Source organism: Mesoplodon bidens (assembly GCF_964165515.1).
Source record: "Mesoplodon bidens genome assembly, chromosome: 13".
Classification (NCBI taxonomy): Eukaryota; Metazoa; Chordata; class Mammalia; order Artiodactyla; family Ziphiidae; genus Mesoplodon; species Mesoplodon bidens.
Window position 1 is genome coordinate 11535489 of NC_138169.1, and position 12585 is coordinate 11548073.

A 12585-nucleotide genomic window follows, 5' to 3' on the forward strand; every position below is an offset into this window, starting at 1 on the left:
TTTCTCCCCACTCACGCTGAATCGATTACAGGCAATTATATAGCCTGGTAAGTCTGTCTGAATGGTGGATTTCACACGTCAGCCACATTTCAGCAATATTTTTGCTTCTACCAGAAAAACATCCCCAATTTCACAGTGACAGAAACGGGACTTGCAACCCGTCCAACAGGTAACAGGCACGACAGCCTCTCGATTACTCCAGTAAGGGCTGCAAACACAACCTGCCTGTCTACAGGCTGAGGAAGAGTAGGCAGAATCTGAGAATTACACGGAAGGCCTTTTTTGTTTTTTGTTTTGGCTGCGCTGTGCAGCATGTGGGATCTTATTTCCCTGACAAGGGATGGAACCTGCGTCCCCTACATTGGAAGACTGGAGTCTTAACCACTGGACCGCCAGGGAAGTCTCCAGGCCTGATTCTTTTAGGGAGAATGCTGATGCTTTCAATGCTCATCTTGAATCACAAAGGGCATTCAGTTTTAATCAAAATTATTTTCTACACCATCAAATATTAAGGGGTACGTTCACTTAAACACACCAAGTATAGGAGAGGGAAAGGGTAAGCTGCACACAAGAAGTCAATATTTGGAACCCAATATTTAATTTTTTTTTTTAACGTGAAGACCACTGCCCAGAGGGGGGAAATGGTGTTTAATTTTCCATATTTAATTTTCCACCACAGTGAGTGTGCCAGACTACGCCTTTGAATTCTTAGTTGGTCTTTGAAAGAGAGTATTAACAGATTCAAGAGGTAAACAACAGGGCTTCCCTGGTGGCACAGTGGTTGAGAGTCCGCCTGCCGATGCAGGGGACACGGGTTCGTGCCCTAGTCTGGGAAGATCCCACATGCCATGGAGCGGCTGGGCCCGTGAGCCATGGCCGCTGAGCCTGCGCATCCGGAGCCTGTGCTCCGCAACGGGAGAGGCCACAACAGTGAGAGGCCCGCGTACTGCAAAAAAAAAAAAAAAAAAAGAAAAAAAAAAAAGAAGAAGAAGTAAACAACAAAATTCAGATTTGGAAAAATAGGTATGTAAAAATACATCTCAAATGGGTCCAGGTAAGTCAGTAAGAAGCCTGGAGAGAGTACGAGTAAAATAAAAAGCCAGCACAGTTTTAGGGCTGAAGCTGTGAGAAAAATGCCATCAATTATTAAAGCAATCCTTTATTTGGCACTGGTCAGATCTAGCTGAGCTTCCCCTTTGGATTCCAAAGCTTGAAAAGGATGACAGAATCCAGAGGATGGTCACAAAACATTCGTGTATATGGAAAACATTCTATAAGGAAAGGGATGTGGATCATCCAGTTTGATGGTAAAGAATTTAAAAAACCGAATCAAGATCCTCAAAATACATTCCACAAATACTTATCAGATCTCTGTTATACTGTCTTGCCCATAAGTTTCCGATCAGAGGGAGTGGTTTTAGTTTCTCTGAGGTGTAGCTCTGCTGGAGGCTTGGGTGTGGATGCGGGTAAGGGGAAAGGGCGCTGGAGGAGTCAGGAGCCCTGCTCTCCAATCCTCGTCTCCCTGAGCTCTCCGGGCATCGCCGTCCAGCTTGTAGTCAGTGCTCGGTGGGCTCACGCCCACCGAGAACCAAGGAGCTGTGCCCGCTCTGGGCAGTGGTCTTCACATTGAGAAAAAAAAAAAAAGGCAAGGGTTCTCTCCTGTTACATGGCCTTATTTCCTGGGAACATTTCCCTCCAGGTTCTTTCTAGCTTTCCCTCAAAAGATTCTTATCACAGGAAGAGTGATTAAATGTGACAAATTTAAAGGGGGGAAATTGCACACATATGCATGGTCTTTGGAAGCACTACGTGAAAACCATTCATACGAAATCACTATTAAAGATGCGCTTGTCGATCCTGTATTCCAAAGAAGAAATGTAAAAACCATACTCACTGTTCCTTCATCTCTACATAGTCTTCTTCATCATGCTTTGCCAGGTCAGTTTCGCTAGCATCCTCAGTGTCTGTGTAAAAAATCAGGGAAGAAGATTTGTTGAAATTGTAATTCGTAGAGTTGGTATCACCTGACACAGTGACACTTCACAAACTTCTATAAAATGAATTTCTACTCAATGCAGGCCTGCGTGAAGCCATCAATGAAAAATATTACATCCAATTACTTCAGAGAAGAAAACGCCATTTACAACTTGTACACAGCCACATTTATCCAAAGAGCCTGCCTTTATCTGAAGTGCAGCCAGAGAACAGAGTGCATCAGACACAGGTGGTCACAGTCAAGGCTGCGACTTCAGCAGAAACAACGCTGGCAGTTCAGTTAAAGGATATGTGGGTGTTAAGACTGGAAAACTACAGGCAGCAAGCCCTGCTCACTACTCCAAAGCAACCTAATATGTACATTCTCTTCTGGTAAATAACAGTTTGAACCCCTAAAAGATTTTACATCATATATACATATATACAAAGGAGAATCCAAAACAACTAAAGGAACTCTAATAACTGAAATATTTTCAAAGGGAGAGGGAACAAGACAAGAAGATCAAACAGAAACTGTTTCAGAACACTTTAAACATTCTTTTTAATTTTTTAACATCTTTATTGGAGTATAACTGCTTTACAATGTTGTGTTAGTTTCTGCTGTATAACAAAGTGAATCAGCTATACATATACATATATCCCCATATCCCCTCCCTCTTGCGTCTCCCTCCCACCCTCCCTATCCCACTCCTCTAGGTGGTCACAAAGCACTGAGCTGATCTCCCTGTGCTATGCGGCTGCTTCCCACCAGCTATCTGTTTTACATCTGGTCGTGTGTATATGTCCATGCCACTCTCTCACTTCGTCCCAGCTTACCCTTCCCCCTCCCCGTGTCCTCAAGTCCATTCTCTACGTAAACACTGTTTTTAGAATAAGCAAACGGCTGGAGTGTCTACCTAACTTCAACAGCCCTACTTGACGGGGGGAAACAAAAATCAATTTTTGCTTCACTGCTCCCCCTTGTGGGCATTAAAAGCAGTACAAGTGATTCACATTCAAATTCTCTGGTTAAGCCTTGTCTTCAAATGTAGTTTAACCAGATTGTAATTAGTTTCTTCAATTTTGTATCTTCACATACAGCTGACTTTTTAAAGGTTGTTGCAGACTCAATCCTCCACCTACCTTTCCCCTCCTCCAGTGAAGAAGCCTACCCAGAGCAGTCACGTGCCAGCCAGCCACAGTACTTGGCACTTGGGGAACTGAGATGAATAAAACATACTCCTGATTCCAAACAGCTGGTCTAGCTTTTGCTCCACGGCCCTATTTTGTTCACCCATACGTTCGTCTCTTTTTATCTCCTCTTTCTTCTCTCTTGCCCTTTCGTGTTTCCTCATCTTTCTCCTCCTGCAGCCAGCTCCTTCCTCCACTCCACAGTGTTCCTCAAACTTACCAAGCTTATAAAGCCCAGTTTGAAAAGCCAGGCTCTCAGAGGCAGTAATCATAATGTAAAGAGTATGGAACTGAAAACACAACACCTGAGGACCATTAAGCAAATCCCTATCTCCCGCCCCACCCCGACCCTGTGCCTGTTTCCCCAATGTTGAAAACTGAGTATTCGACCAAGGACCAAGCCACGTGCTTTACGCCTGTATCTCATTTTATCCTCGCACCTACGCTAGGAAGTAGGTACTACTGACAGCCTCACTGCAGTTGGGGAAACTGGGGCTCGGAAACCTAAGTATTATAAATTGTCTAATATTAAGCTGGGTTCAGTGAGCCAAATTTACACCTAATTCGATTTGCCTGGTTCCAGGTCTCGTACTTTTAACCAACCTGTCCCGCACTGCCCAAAGTAGGGCTGACTTAAGCATTTCCCCGGGGTAGGGGGAGAGAGGCACCTTGTGTAACTAGAAAGCTAAACCGGGCTTTGCCCTGAGCCTCTCAGGAACTAAAAAGAGAGGAGTACTCCGTGGACCCAATGAATGGCTTTCTCATTCCAACCAGTGAAGACCTGAGGTTTAGAGACAGCTGAGGGAAGAGGGGCAGAATCTTAAAGGGACCTACAGCTCTGAGCACAGCTTCTTAAGGCCCTTCTCCGCATAACTGTAGGAATACAACGTCCTCAGGGCTTCGTCTTCCACAGCACCTGTCGGGATAACTTCCGGGAGCCGCGCTCCTCCCGGCGGCCCCTTCAGCCGCCCCCAAACCCCAGAGGTCGCCCCGCCCCTCTCCCAGGCAGCCCCATCCCCGCCCGGGGTTGCCCGGCCCGCGGGAAAACGTACCTTCGTCCGACTCGCGGCCCCGGCAGCTGCGCTCGTCGTCCTCGGCGCTCTCCAGCTCTTCGTCTTCCTCGGGGTAGTACTCCGGAGCCGGCGGCGCGCCAGCCGGGGCCGGAGCTGGAGCTAACAGCCCCGCAGCACTCATGTCGCCTCGGCCCGCAGCTGAGCGTGCCACCCAGGATAGGGCCACCCGCCCTGCGGACTTCACGTCCGCGTAGCAGCGCCCGAAGGAGCAGCCAACTCGAAGAGCCGGAGCCCCGGCTATCCCTTCCCTGTCTTCGCCAAGCTCCGCCCCGCGCGCTCGCTCTCGGCAACGGGGGCCTCGCGCCGGCGGCGACTTCCGGGTCGGGAGCTGCCCGAGGACCGCCTGACTTCGCTATCCTAGAGGGAGTGGAGAGGCCGCCTGACGCCCCCTTCGTCTTAACCCCATCTCCTTCATCGCCGTCTTTAAAATCCTCAACGGGTAGTGGAGAAAGGCGGAGACAGGCTCTCTGGAGTTAGGCAAATCCTTGGGTAGGCCCAACCGCGGCAAGGACCCCCGAAGCTCAGAGGCCACTTACGAAAACAGCCGCTAGGCGCCGCCTGGAGCCAAAACTAAAGACTTTTTTTTTTTTTTTTTTTTTTTTTTTTTTTAGGAACTTGGGAGGCAGAAGATTTGAAGGGCTCTTGGCAGGTGGAGGTGGTCTCTTTAATTTAAACAGGTGAACGGCATGAACCATCCCATTTATAGGTCGGGAAACCTAGACATTTAGAGTTCGCGTGATCATCCCGAAGAAAAGGAGCGTGGCTCCCCCCCGACTGATTAGCGCTTTATTAAGAACTAAAATAAAAACGAGGATGCTAATATTCCATCTTGGGGTCAGCAAAACTGTATTTTCCCAGTCGGTGGGAGACCTTTCTTTTTGTGTAGGTTTGTTCAATACGGTGTTATACCGATTTTACAGATAAGAAAAGAGCTGTCAATTGCCTTAAAAAAAAAAAAAAAAAAAAGCGTCCAGGCTGCCTTGTTTAGACTCTCAGACCCAGGTCCTCTACAGTACAGCTGCCTCATATTTCTCAGAATATAAATTTTTTAAAAGGTGGTTTTCCCCAATCCAATAACTTGCTAACCAACTCTCAACTGAGCAAGTGGAACATATGCCTGCAGAAAGTTAATTAGGCTCAGGAAAGGAAGGTGCTAGCTGGTAACTTGGAAAACAAGAGAGTTGAATATCTGCATGAATTAATTTGTGTGATTATCTCTGAGTAGAAGGGGACACGGTGTTATAAGCTTTGCTTAATGAACAAATTGAGGATGTCCTTTGTCTTGGTGTGTGTAGCAAGAAAAGGCATAAAAGGGCCCAGAGATGGTTAATGGTTTGTCCAAAGTAACCCTACTCTTTACGTTGCACCCAAGTCTCCATAGAAAAAAAAAAGTAACGTACAAGCAGTAAACTTGAACACAGATGTAAAAGCCAGACTGGAACCCAGTATTCTGATTCTCAGATCCTTTATGACCAAATTTATCTCTGAATTGGCCCCCACAGAGTCTCCTCAAAGTGAAAAAATATATTCTCATCCCATTTATTTTAACATTTCTTATTTTCTACCTTGTTGTAATTAAAATCTTGCCTGTACTTGTGAGGGATTCTTCCTCCCAACAAAACTCAAGAATTTTCAGAATGGAATGCTGCAATGCTAAATAAGAGGCATTCTCATGACTCCCTGTAGGTCCACTGTCAACATTTAAACTAGAATTTCAAAGCTGTCTCTTGTCCAAAGGATGAAGTCATTTTCTTTCTTTATGCTGTTAGGTCACATCTAAATTATTTGTAATTGACCAACTTGCATTTCCATCAATAGCAATAATCATAGACCAAACCAAGCACCAACATTTTAAAAATTAGAGTTCATCAATACAATGATTTATCGAATTTTTTTAAAAAGAGTTGATATCATCGCTAATTGGTTTTCTTTCAAGACACTGGCATTTTTATCTTGCTTACATTTTGTCTTCTTTTTAAAAAATATTTATTTATTTATTTGGTTGCACAGGGTCTTAGTTGCAGCACATGGACTCCTTAGTTGTGGCATGTGAACTCTTAGTTGCAGCATGCACGTGGGATCTAGTTCCCTGACTAGGGATCAAACCCGGGCCCCCTCCATTGTGAGCGTGGAGTCTTATCCACTGCGCCACCAGGGAAGTCCCACATTTTGTCTTCTTGGCTGCAAATAACATACGTTAATGATCATGCATTTTTTTATATGACTAGACAGAACTGAATACTTGCGTTGTGATAATCTACCCCATTTCTTCTGTCCATGTTGCAACTGGTAGCATAAACACTCAGTAAAGGAGGAGTACCTAGTCAAAAAAATTCTCTCATGACTGTAGTCTTACCCAACTTTTATAGTTGTCTAATATGATTTTGGACAGTCTGTAAAAATCAAGTTCCCTTAAAGCCAAGTTCCCTTTTTACCACCTTGAAATCTCTCTACATCCCTTCCCAAAATGGCACTCAGTCACATCGCTCGGGAGACATCTACATCCAAATTCATTTTAGAGGAAGTACTGCCAGCACTCTTCTACAGGCCCTCTCTACATACCCTAACACTCAAATCTTAAAGGGGAGCATCTTAATTGGAATGGGTATGATTTTAAAACACTAGGAAAAACATGAATAGTGTTTAGAACACAAATTTTGTTAGCAGGAGTTAAAACAAAAAAGAGTTAATGATGGAAAGTTTTCTAAGAGCTAAGTCCTGTATACATCTGACAATGCTTAGGAACACACTGTGTTCCTGAAGTGAAACAATGTCTTCACAAAGTTCATAAACTTTAGGATTTAGGGGTGAAGGTAGCAGTTTTCAGTTTCCAGTATTGATTTAATCAACATATCCAGTTTTACAAAAAATATATAAAGAATGGCTCTGAGGTAACACCGGGCACTTTCACCCCTGGCAACCTCCATCTTGCAGCTTGGGTCAAGATGGGTCTCTGGTTATCACGAGTTGCACTTGGGTCAAAGTTCATTATACTTTGGCCATTAGTTCCCACAAAATCATTAAAATCATCTCCTGTGGCCCTGAAAAAGAATATGCTGAACAGGCTTACTGAAGCCTTGCTAAAGCTAACAAGGGTTCCCCTACCACACAGTTCCTGTTCCTACTTGTCAAAATGATTATCATAACCCACAAAGTGAGTATTTCTTAAGCTTTGTCCTTGTACCTATCAAAATGTGCCCCGTCAGTGTTGAATGCCTAATTGTGCTAAGTATGCATCTAGTATATAGATTTTTTTCCCCCAACAGCATCAAACTAACGTCTGTTGAAGGCAGTGCAAGTAAGGGCAACTCCCTTGCCAAAGATATAAAAGACTTTAAATCCAGGAAATTTACAAGTCCTGAGTAAATAAATGCCATTATTAATTTATGGCAGAATTACTTAGAAAGCTGTGCCAGGTCTAACGGGGGAATGGGGGCCTCAAAGGCTCTAACATGGTGGTCCCAGGGAGTCCCAAAGGGCCTCAGCCTCTGGGAGTCTCCCAAGAAAAGTAAAGGCTCAGTGAAGAGTGCCATGAACTTTGACCCCAACTCAGCACAAACAAGGCAGACCGCACCCGAGGCGGCCAGTGGGTAACTGAAGTTGCAAGCTCTTCCGCATCTGAGGAAACCCTGCCCCGTCCCGCACCGCCCACCTTCAACTTCGCCAATCTTCGGGCGCCATCGACAGCTCGGCTTCCCAGGCACCTCCAATCAAGTACCTATATCCGGCCCCAGGTCTGCGCCCTGCGATCAGGGAAGGTCAGTAGAGAGCCTATCGGAGCCTGGCTGGGGGCGTGGTCGGGGGCAGGGGGCGGGCGGGCTGGGACGGCGGGGCGGAGCGCGCTCGGCGCAATCGGGTGCGATTGGCCACCCCTGGCAGGAGCCGCACCTCGGACAGCAGCAGCGGCGGCCGCGGGAGGGTCCGTGTGGCTCCCGGTGGTGGCGGCGGCGGCTGTGGGGACCTGCGTGAGAGAGTGGGACCCGACGCGTAGACCGCGGGCGGAGGTTCCGCGCGGCCGGACCCGACACTCAACGACTGGACCCGGGGATCCACCGGGGAACAAGCGGCAGAAGAGCGACTCGGTAACAAGTGTGGGAGAGGAAGCGGCGGCGGCGACGCCGGGCCCGGAGTGGTGACAGCAGGTCTGAGGTGAGAACACCGGGGCGCGGGGAGGTGACAGAGTGAGTCGGGGCGAGGGGACCCAGGGCGCAGTGGGGCCGGCGAGGACCCGAGTGAGGGGAGTTCCGGGAGTGGGTTTGACAGTCTGGACTGTGGAGAGATCCCCAGAGGGGCCGGCCCCGCGGGTCTGAGAGGGGGACCCCGAGAGGACTTTGGACAGAGCGGGTGTGAAGGGAGGGGACCCCCAGAAGTGCTGGAACAGTGGGTCTGAAGGGGCACCCCCAGAGGAGCCAGGACAGTGCTTCTCAAGGGAGGGGACCCTGAAATGGGCAAGGACAGCGGCTCTTAGCGGCAAGGGGACCCCGAGAGGGCTTGGGACAGCAGGTGTGTTGGGGGACCCCGAGAGGGGCTGGAACAGCGACTGTGACGGGGGACCCCCTGGGGGCTGGGGACCCGGGTCTGAGCGGGGACCCGGGGGTCGTGCGGTGGAGGCGCGGCCCCGCCCCGCGTGGGTGAGGAGAGGGGGCTTGGGTCCGGGTCGCGGCGCCGGGCGAGTCGGGACAGCCGGCCGCCTCTCCCCGGGTGCACTCAGCCGAGCTTCCTAAGGGCGGAGTGGGAGACGGGGGACCGCCTGAGCCCCCGTGACTCTGTGGGTGACTCTAAGGAAAGGGGATTATGTAATGAGACATCTTCTAGGAGAACGCGCAGGCTGGAGGGTCTGGCCGAAGCGCGGGGATCTTGGAAAGGGCAGGAGCGAGGGGCTGGGGACTTCTTCTCACTGGCCCCCCGGCTTCCCGTTTGTTTCTCCGAGTTGGGCTTGGATGCCTTGAAAGTGAGGGGCTTCCTGACCTCGATAACTTCATCGGGATGTAAAAAGTTGGAGAGGGCTTCTTTAACTCACCACAAACCAAGTGGAAAGGGAAAGGGACCCTTTTGGAGATGCAGGTTTTGGATTAATTAGGCTGTTTATTTTGATAGACCCTGTCTTTTTCACTTCGGCTCAGCAGGGAGCTCAGAAACTTTTTCACGTTCGGCAGCACGTCCGTATCAGTGTTTACAGTGCAGACTCAAAGGAACTATATACTAAGTTGGACTGTTTATCTTTGATGTGTTGGAAAGATAGTTGGAAGATCAAACTAAATTTTGAAAAGAGGTTTTGGAGTCGCCAAACTAACAGCACTTTCCAATTAGATTTCTAATTCGAAAAGCTACCAGGACTGAGTTTTAGACATAATTCCAGGACAAGCTAAGGATAGAGATAATTAAGCCTATTTAAACCGGACACCGTACGCGCTGGTGGGAGGCAAGTGTGTGTCTATTAAAATGCTGAAACGAATAGTGGAAAGCGATAGGGGGTGCGAACTGGGGGGCAACGTCCTACTTTGACGGATATGAAAATTAAATTAATGACCAGGCTAGTTGTTTGGAGTACTTAGAATATGTTAATACCGCCCCGACTACCTCTCGAATGTTCTCTTGAATGCACACGCTTTGTTATGGTTGCACCCAGCAGTTTTGCATTTGAATGTTTTAACCTCTTTTTCTCTGTGTGTTGCTTCTCCTCACCCCGTATCTTTGCGACGAGCTTCTTTTTCATAGAAGCAGACTTAGAAAATGATGGTTTGGGGGAAATACTAGGGAATGTAATTACTCTATCATTTTGCAGTTATTTAGATATCTTCTTTGTTTCAGGTTTAGAATAATGTCTTATTGGAAGCCTTTGCCCATGTTCAGTAATGGGCAACTAAGAGGAAGAAAGGAATGCTGTACTGTTTCCCAAAGACATAATGTAGAAGGCTTACAAAGAACTGCCTTTTAAATCCAAGACAAAAATTACTGAAGACATCTTATATCAGGGTGATAATAAGTAGAGGGGATGTGTCACTTGAGGATTCTTATTTGATATTACCTGATGCAGAACAGTTTTTATATGGTTTCAGAGAGCATGGAGCTTGGTGTGGTTATGAAAATTCCACCAACTAGACGTCCTCCCCTAAGAAACAGAAGTTATGGAGGTGAGGGGAACAACAGTAAATACACAAATACAAATTTAAAATATGAGATATAAAATAAAATATATTTAAGATGTAAAAGAAGTGTAACTTCTTTTATATTAAATTTATTTTCCAGAACTGTAGGTAGAATTTAAGTAAAAGTAAGGTCAGTTAACTCAAGAGGGTTATTTACAAGGGGCATGTATTCATTATGTAGGACGTGTAACGTAGGAAATGGTCTTTGGAAGGATTGGGAATCTCAGTAACAGTAATTCTGCAAAGTAATAGGAATGTTTAAATGTTTGAGCAGATAAGCTCTTGCATCATGCTTGTTAGCTCATTTCTGTCTGGTGCAAATGAAAAGTGTCATTGTAATAGAGTTTTTAGTGATAGGAAGGGTCTATAGTAACTATTCCCAGGGACAGGGGGTGGGGGGCTTAGGTTAGGAGGGTAGGAATTCTGTGGGAATTTATTTTCATTTGTTTCACACAATAAAACTACACTTTGAGAAGCTATTAATATGTAAATTAGTTACACCTATGCTCATTTTAACTCTTTCTTTTCCATTGAAAAATATAATCAAAAGAAGAGGTTAATAAGAAGGAGCCTTACACTTCCATATGAGCGGTTATAGCCACCAGAGAATGCAGGTTCTTTCTGGTGTAGAGTTCTTAAACCATCCTTAGTCTTAGTTTAGCAGGATGCAAGTAGTGCCCAGTAAATACAATAACCCGCTTTATACTTTCTTTACCACTTGAGTCATATACAGTCAAACCATTGTAATCTCAGAGTCTACCTTGATATCCAAAGTGGTTTAATGTTTAAGCCAATCTGAGTAAAAGTTCTCATTGCTGATCCGTGTTCATACTTGTTGGTTTCAGTGATATGGGAAAATGAATGAAAACTAACTATTGGTACTTTTACTTTAGAGCCTATTTATTTAGAGTTTATTTTAGAGCCATTAAAAGCATCTTTCCTTTATAGTCTTTTCTTCCAGTCTTTGTTTCTTCCCTCCTGCTAAAAAGAAAGCACACTGACAGACAGACAGAGGGAAAGCTTCCATCGAAAAGTGCTTTGTGACTGTCCTAAGAGAAGACTTCTTTTCAATCTTCAGTGAGAGATTCCCGTCAATCAGAGAGGATAGTTTTGAACTAGTAATTTTGAGTTATGGGATAATGTACAGTTTAGTTTTGTGATTATTTAATTATAACATCCATTTAATTGGTTACTTTGTCATTTGTGAGGATACATTAAAAGTTTGTTACTATTCTTTTTTGGATTTTTTTGCGGTACGCCGGCCTCTCACTGCTGTGGACTCTCCCGCTGCGGAGCACAGGCTCTGGACACGTAGGCTCAGCGGCCATGGCTCATGGGCCCAGCCGCTCCGTGGCATGTGGGATCTTCCCAGACCGGGGCACGAACCCGTGTCCCCTGCATCGGTAGGCGGACTCTCAACCACTGCACCACCAGGGAGGTCTCTGTTACTATTCTTAAATTCAGATTGACCTTAGTAAAAAAAAAATTAATGTCTAACTAATTATGGATTAGATGTGTTGAATTTATGGGCCAAAACGTGATGTAACTCATTTACAAGCTATGGGCAACCAAGTTAAAAACAAGTATTCAGAATTTTTATGATAGTAGGAATTAAATTGATAAATTTTATCATTCCAGGTACATGTTGTTAAAGTTACCTAAATACTTTATAAGTCAACCTAATGCATTTTTTTCTGCCTGACCTGAGATTTGTTAGAGACATTGGAGTATATTTAAAGTCTTTGTAAATTATTTCTATTTTACAACAGAATGACATAGGGGTCAGTTTTTTGATTTAACACAGATCTACTCCTAACCATGGTCTGCCTCACAAATACACATTTATCACCCCCAGAGTGAGTGAGAAAAGGAACATGCCTTGGAATAAACATTTTACACCTAGCAAAACCTACTCCCATGTGGCCCATGTGACTTTAGCTCCTAACCCTAGGAATTGACATGCTGGTGTCTAATGTTTGGGGCCCTTTCACCTCACCCCTGGCCTCAGTGAAAATATGGATAGCAAAATCAACCCCATATTTGTTATGCTTATTATTTTAGTCAATTATCGAAGTACTCATTGGAAGACTTCAATTTTACTTCCTTCCACTATTTTTGATGGATAATGGGATAACCTTTTATTTCCAAATCAAACTAGGACCCTGTGCAGTATTTATTTTTATATGTGTCGCTTTCTG

General features: G+C 45.6%; 2 protein-coding genes across 3 annotated transcripts in view; one reads left to right on the forward strand and one right to left on the reverse strand.

The window, feature by feature from the left end:
- Positions 1-4522, reverse strand: part of SUDS3 (SDS3 homolog, SIN3A corepressor complex component) — a 41525-nt gene extending 37003 nt beyond the window's left edge. The window contains exons 1-2 of the mRNA XM_081251623.1: positions 4218-4522; positions 1895-1964 (exon numbers count right to left, since the gene is read on the reverse strand). Of these exons, the coding sequence (XP_081107749.1) occupies positions 1895-1964; positions 4218-4359 (212 nt within the window). The 5' untranslated portion in view covers positions 4360-4522. The remainder of the gene's footprint in view (positions 1-1894; positions 1965-4217) is intronic.
- A 3598-nt stretch (positions 4523-8120) lies between these two features.
- Positions 8121-12585, forward strand: part of TAOK3 (TAO kinase 3) — a 189672-nt gene continuing 185207 nt past the window's right edge. For both annotated transcript variants that reach the window (XM_081253404.1, XM_081253403.1), the window contains exon 1: positions 8121-8387. The gene's annotated coding sequence lies outside the window, so the exon portion shown is untranslated. The remainder of the gene's footprint in view (positions 8388-12585) is intronic.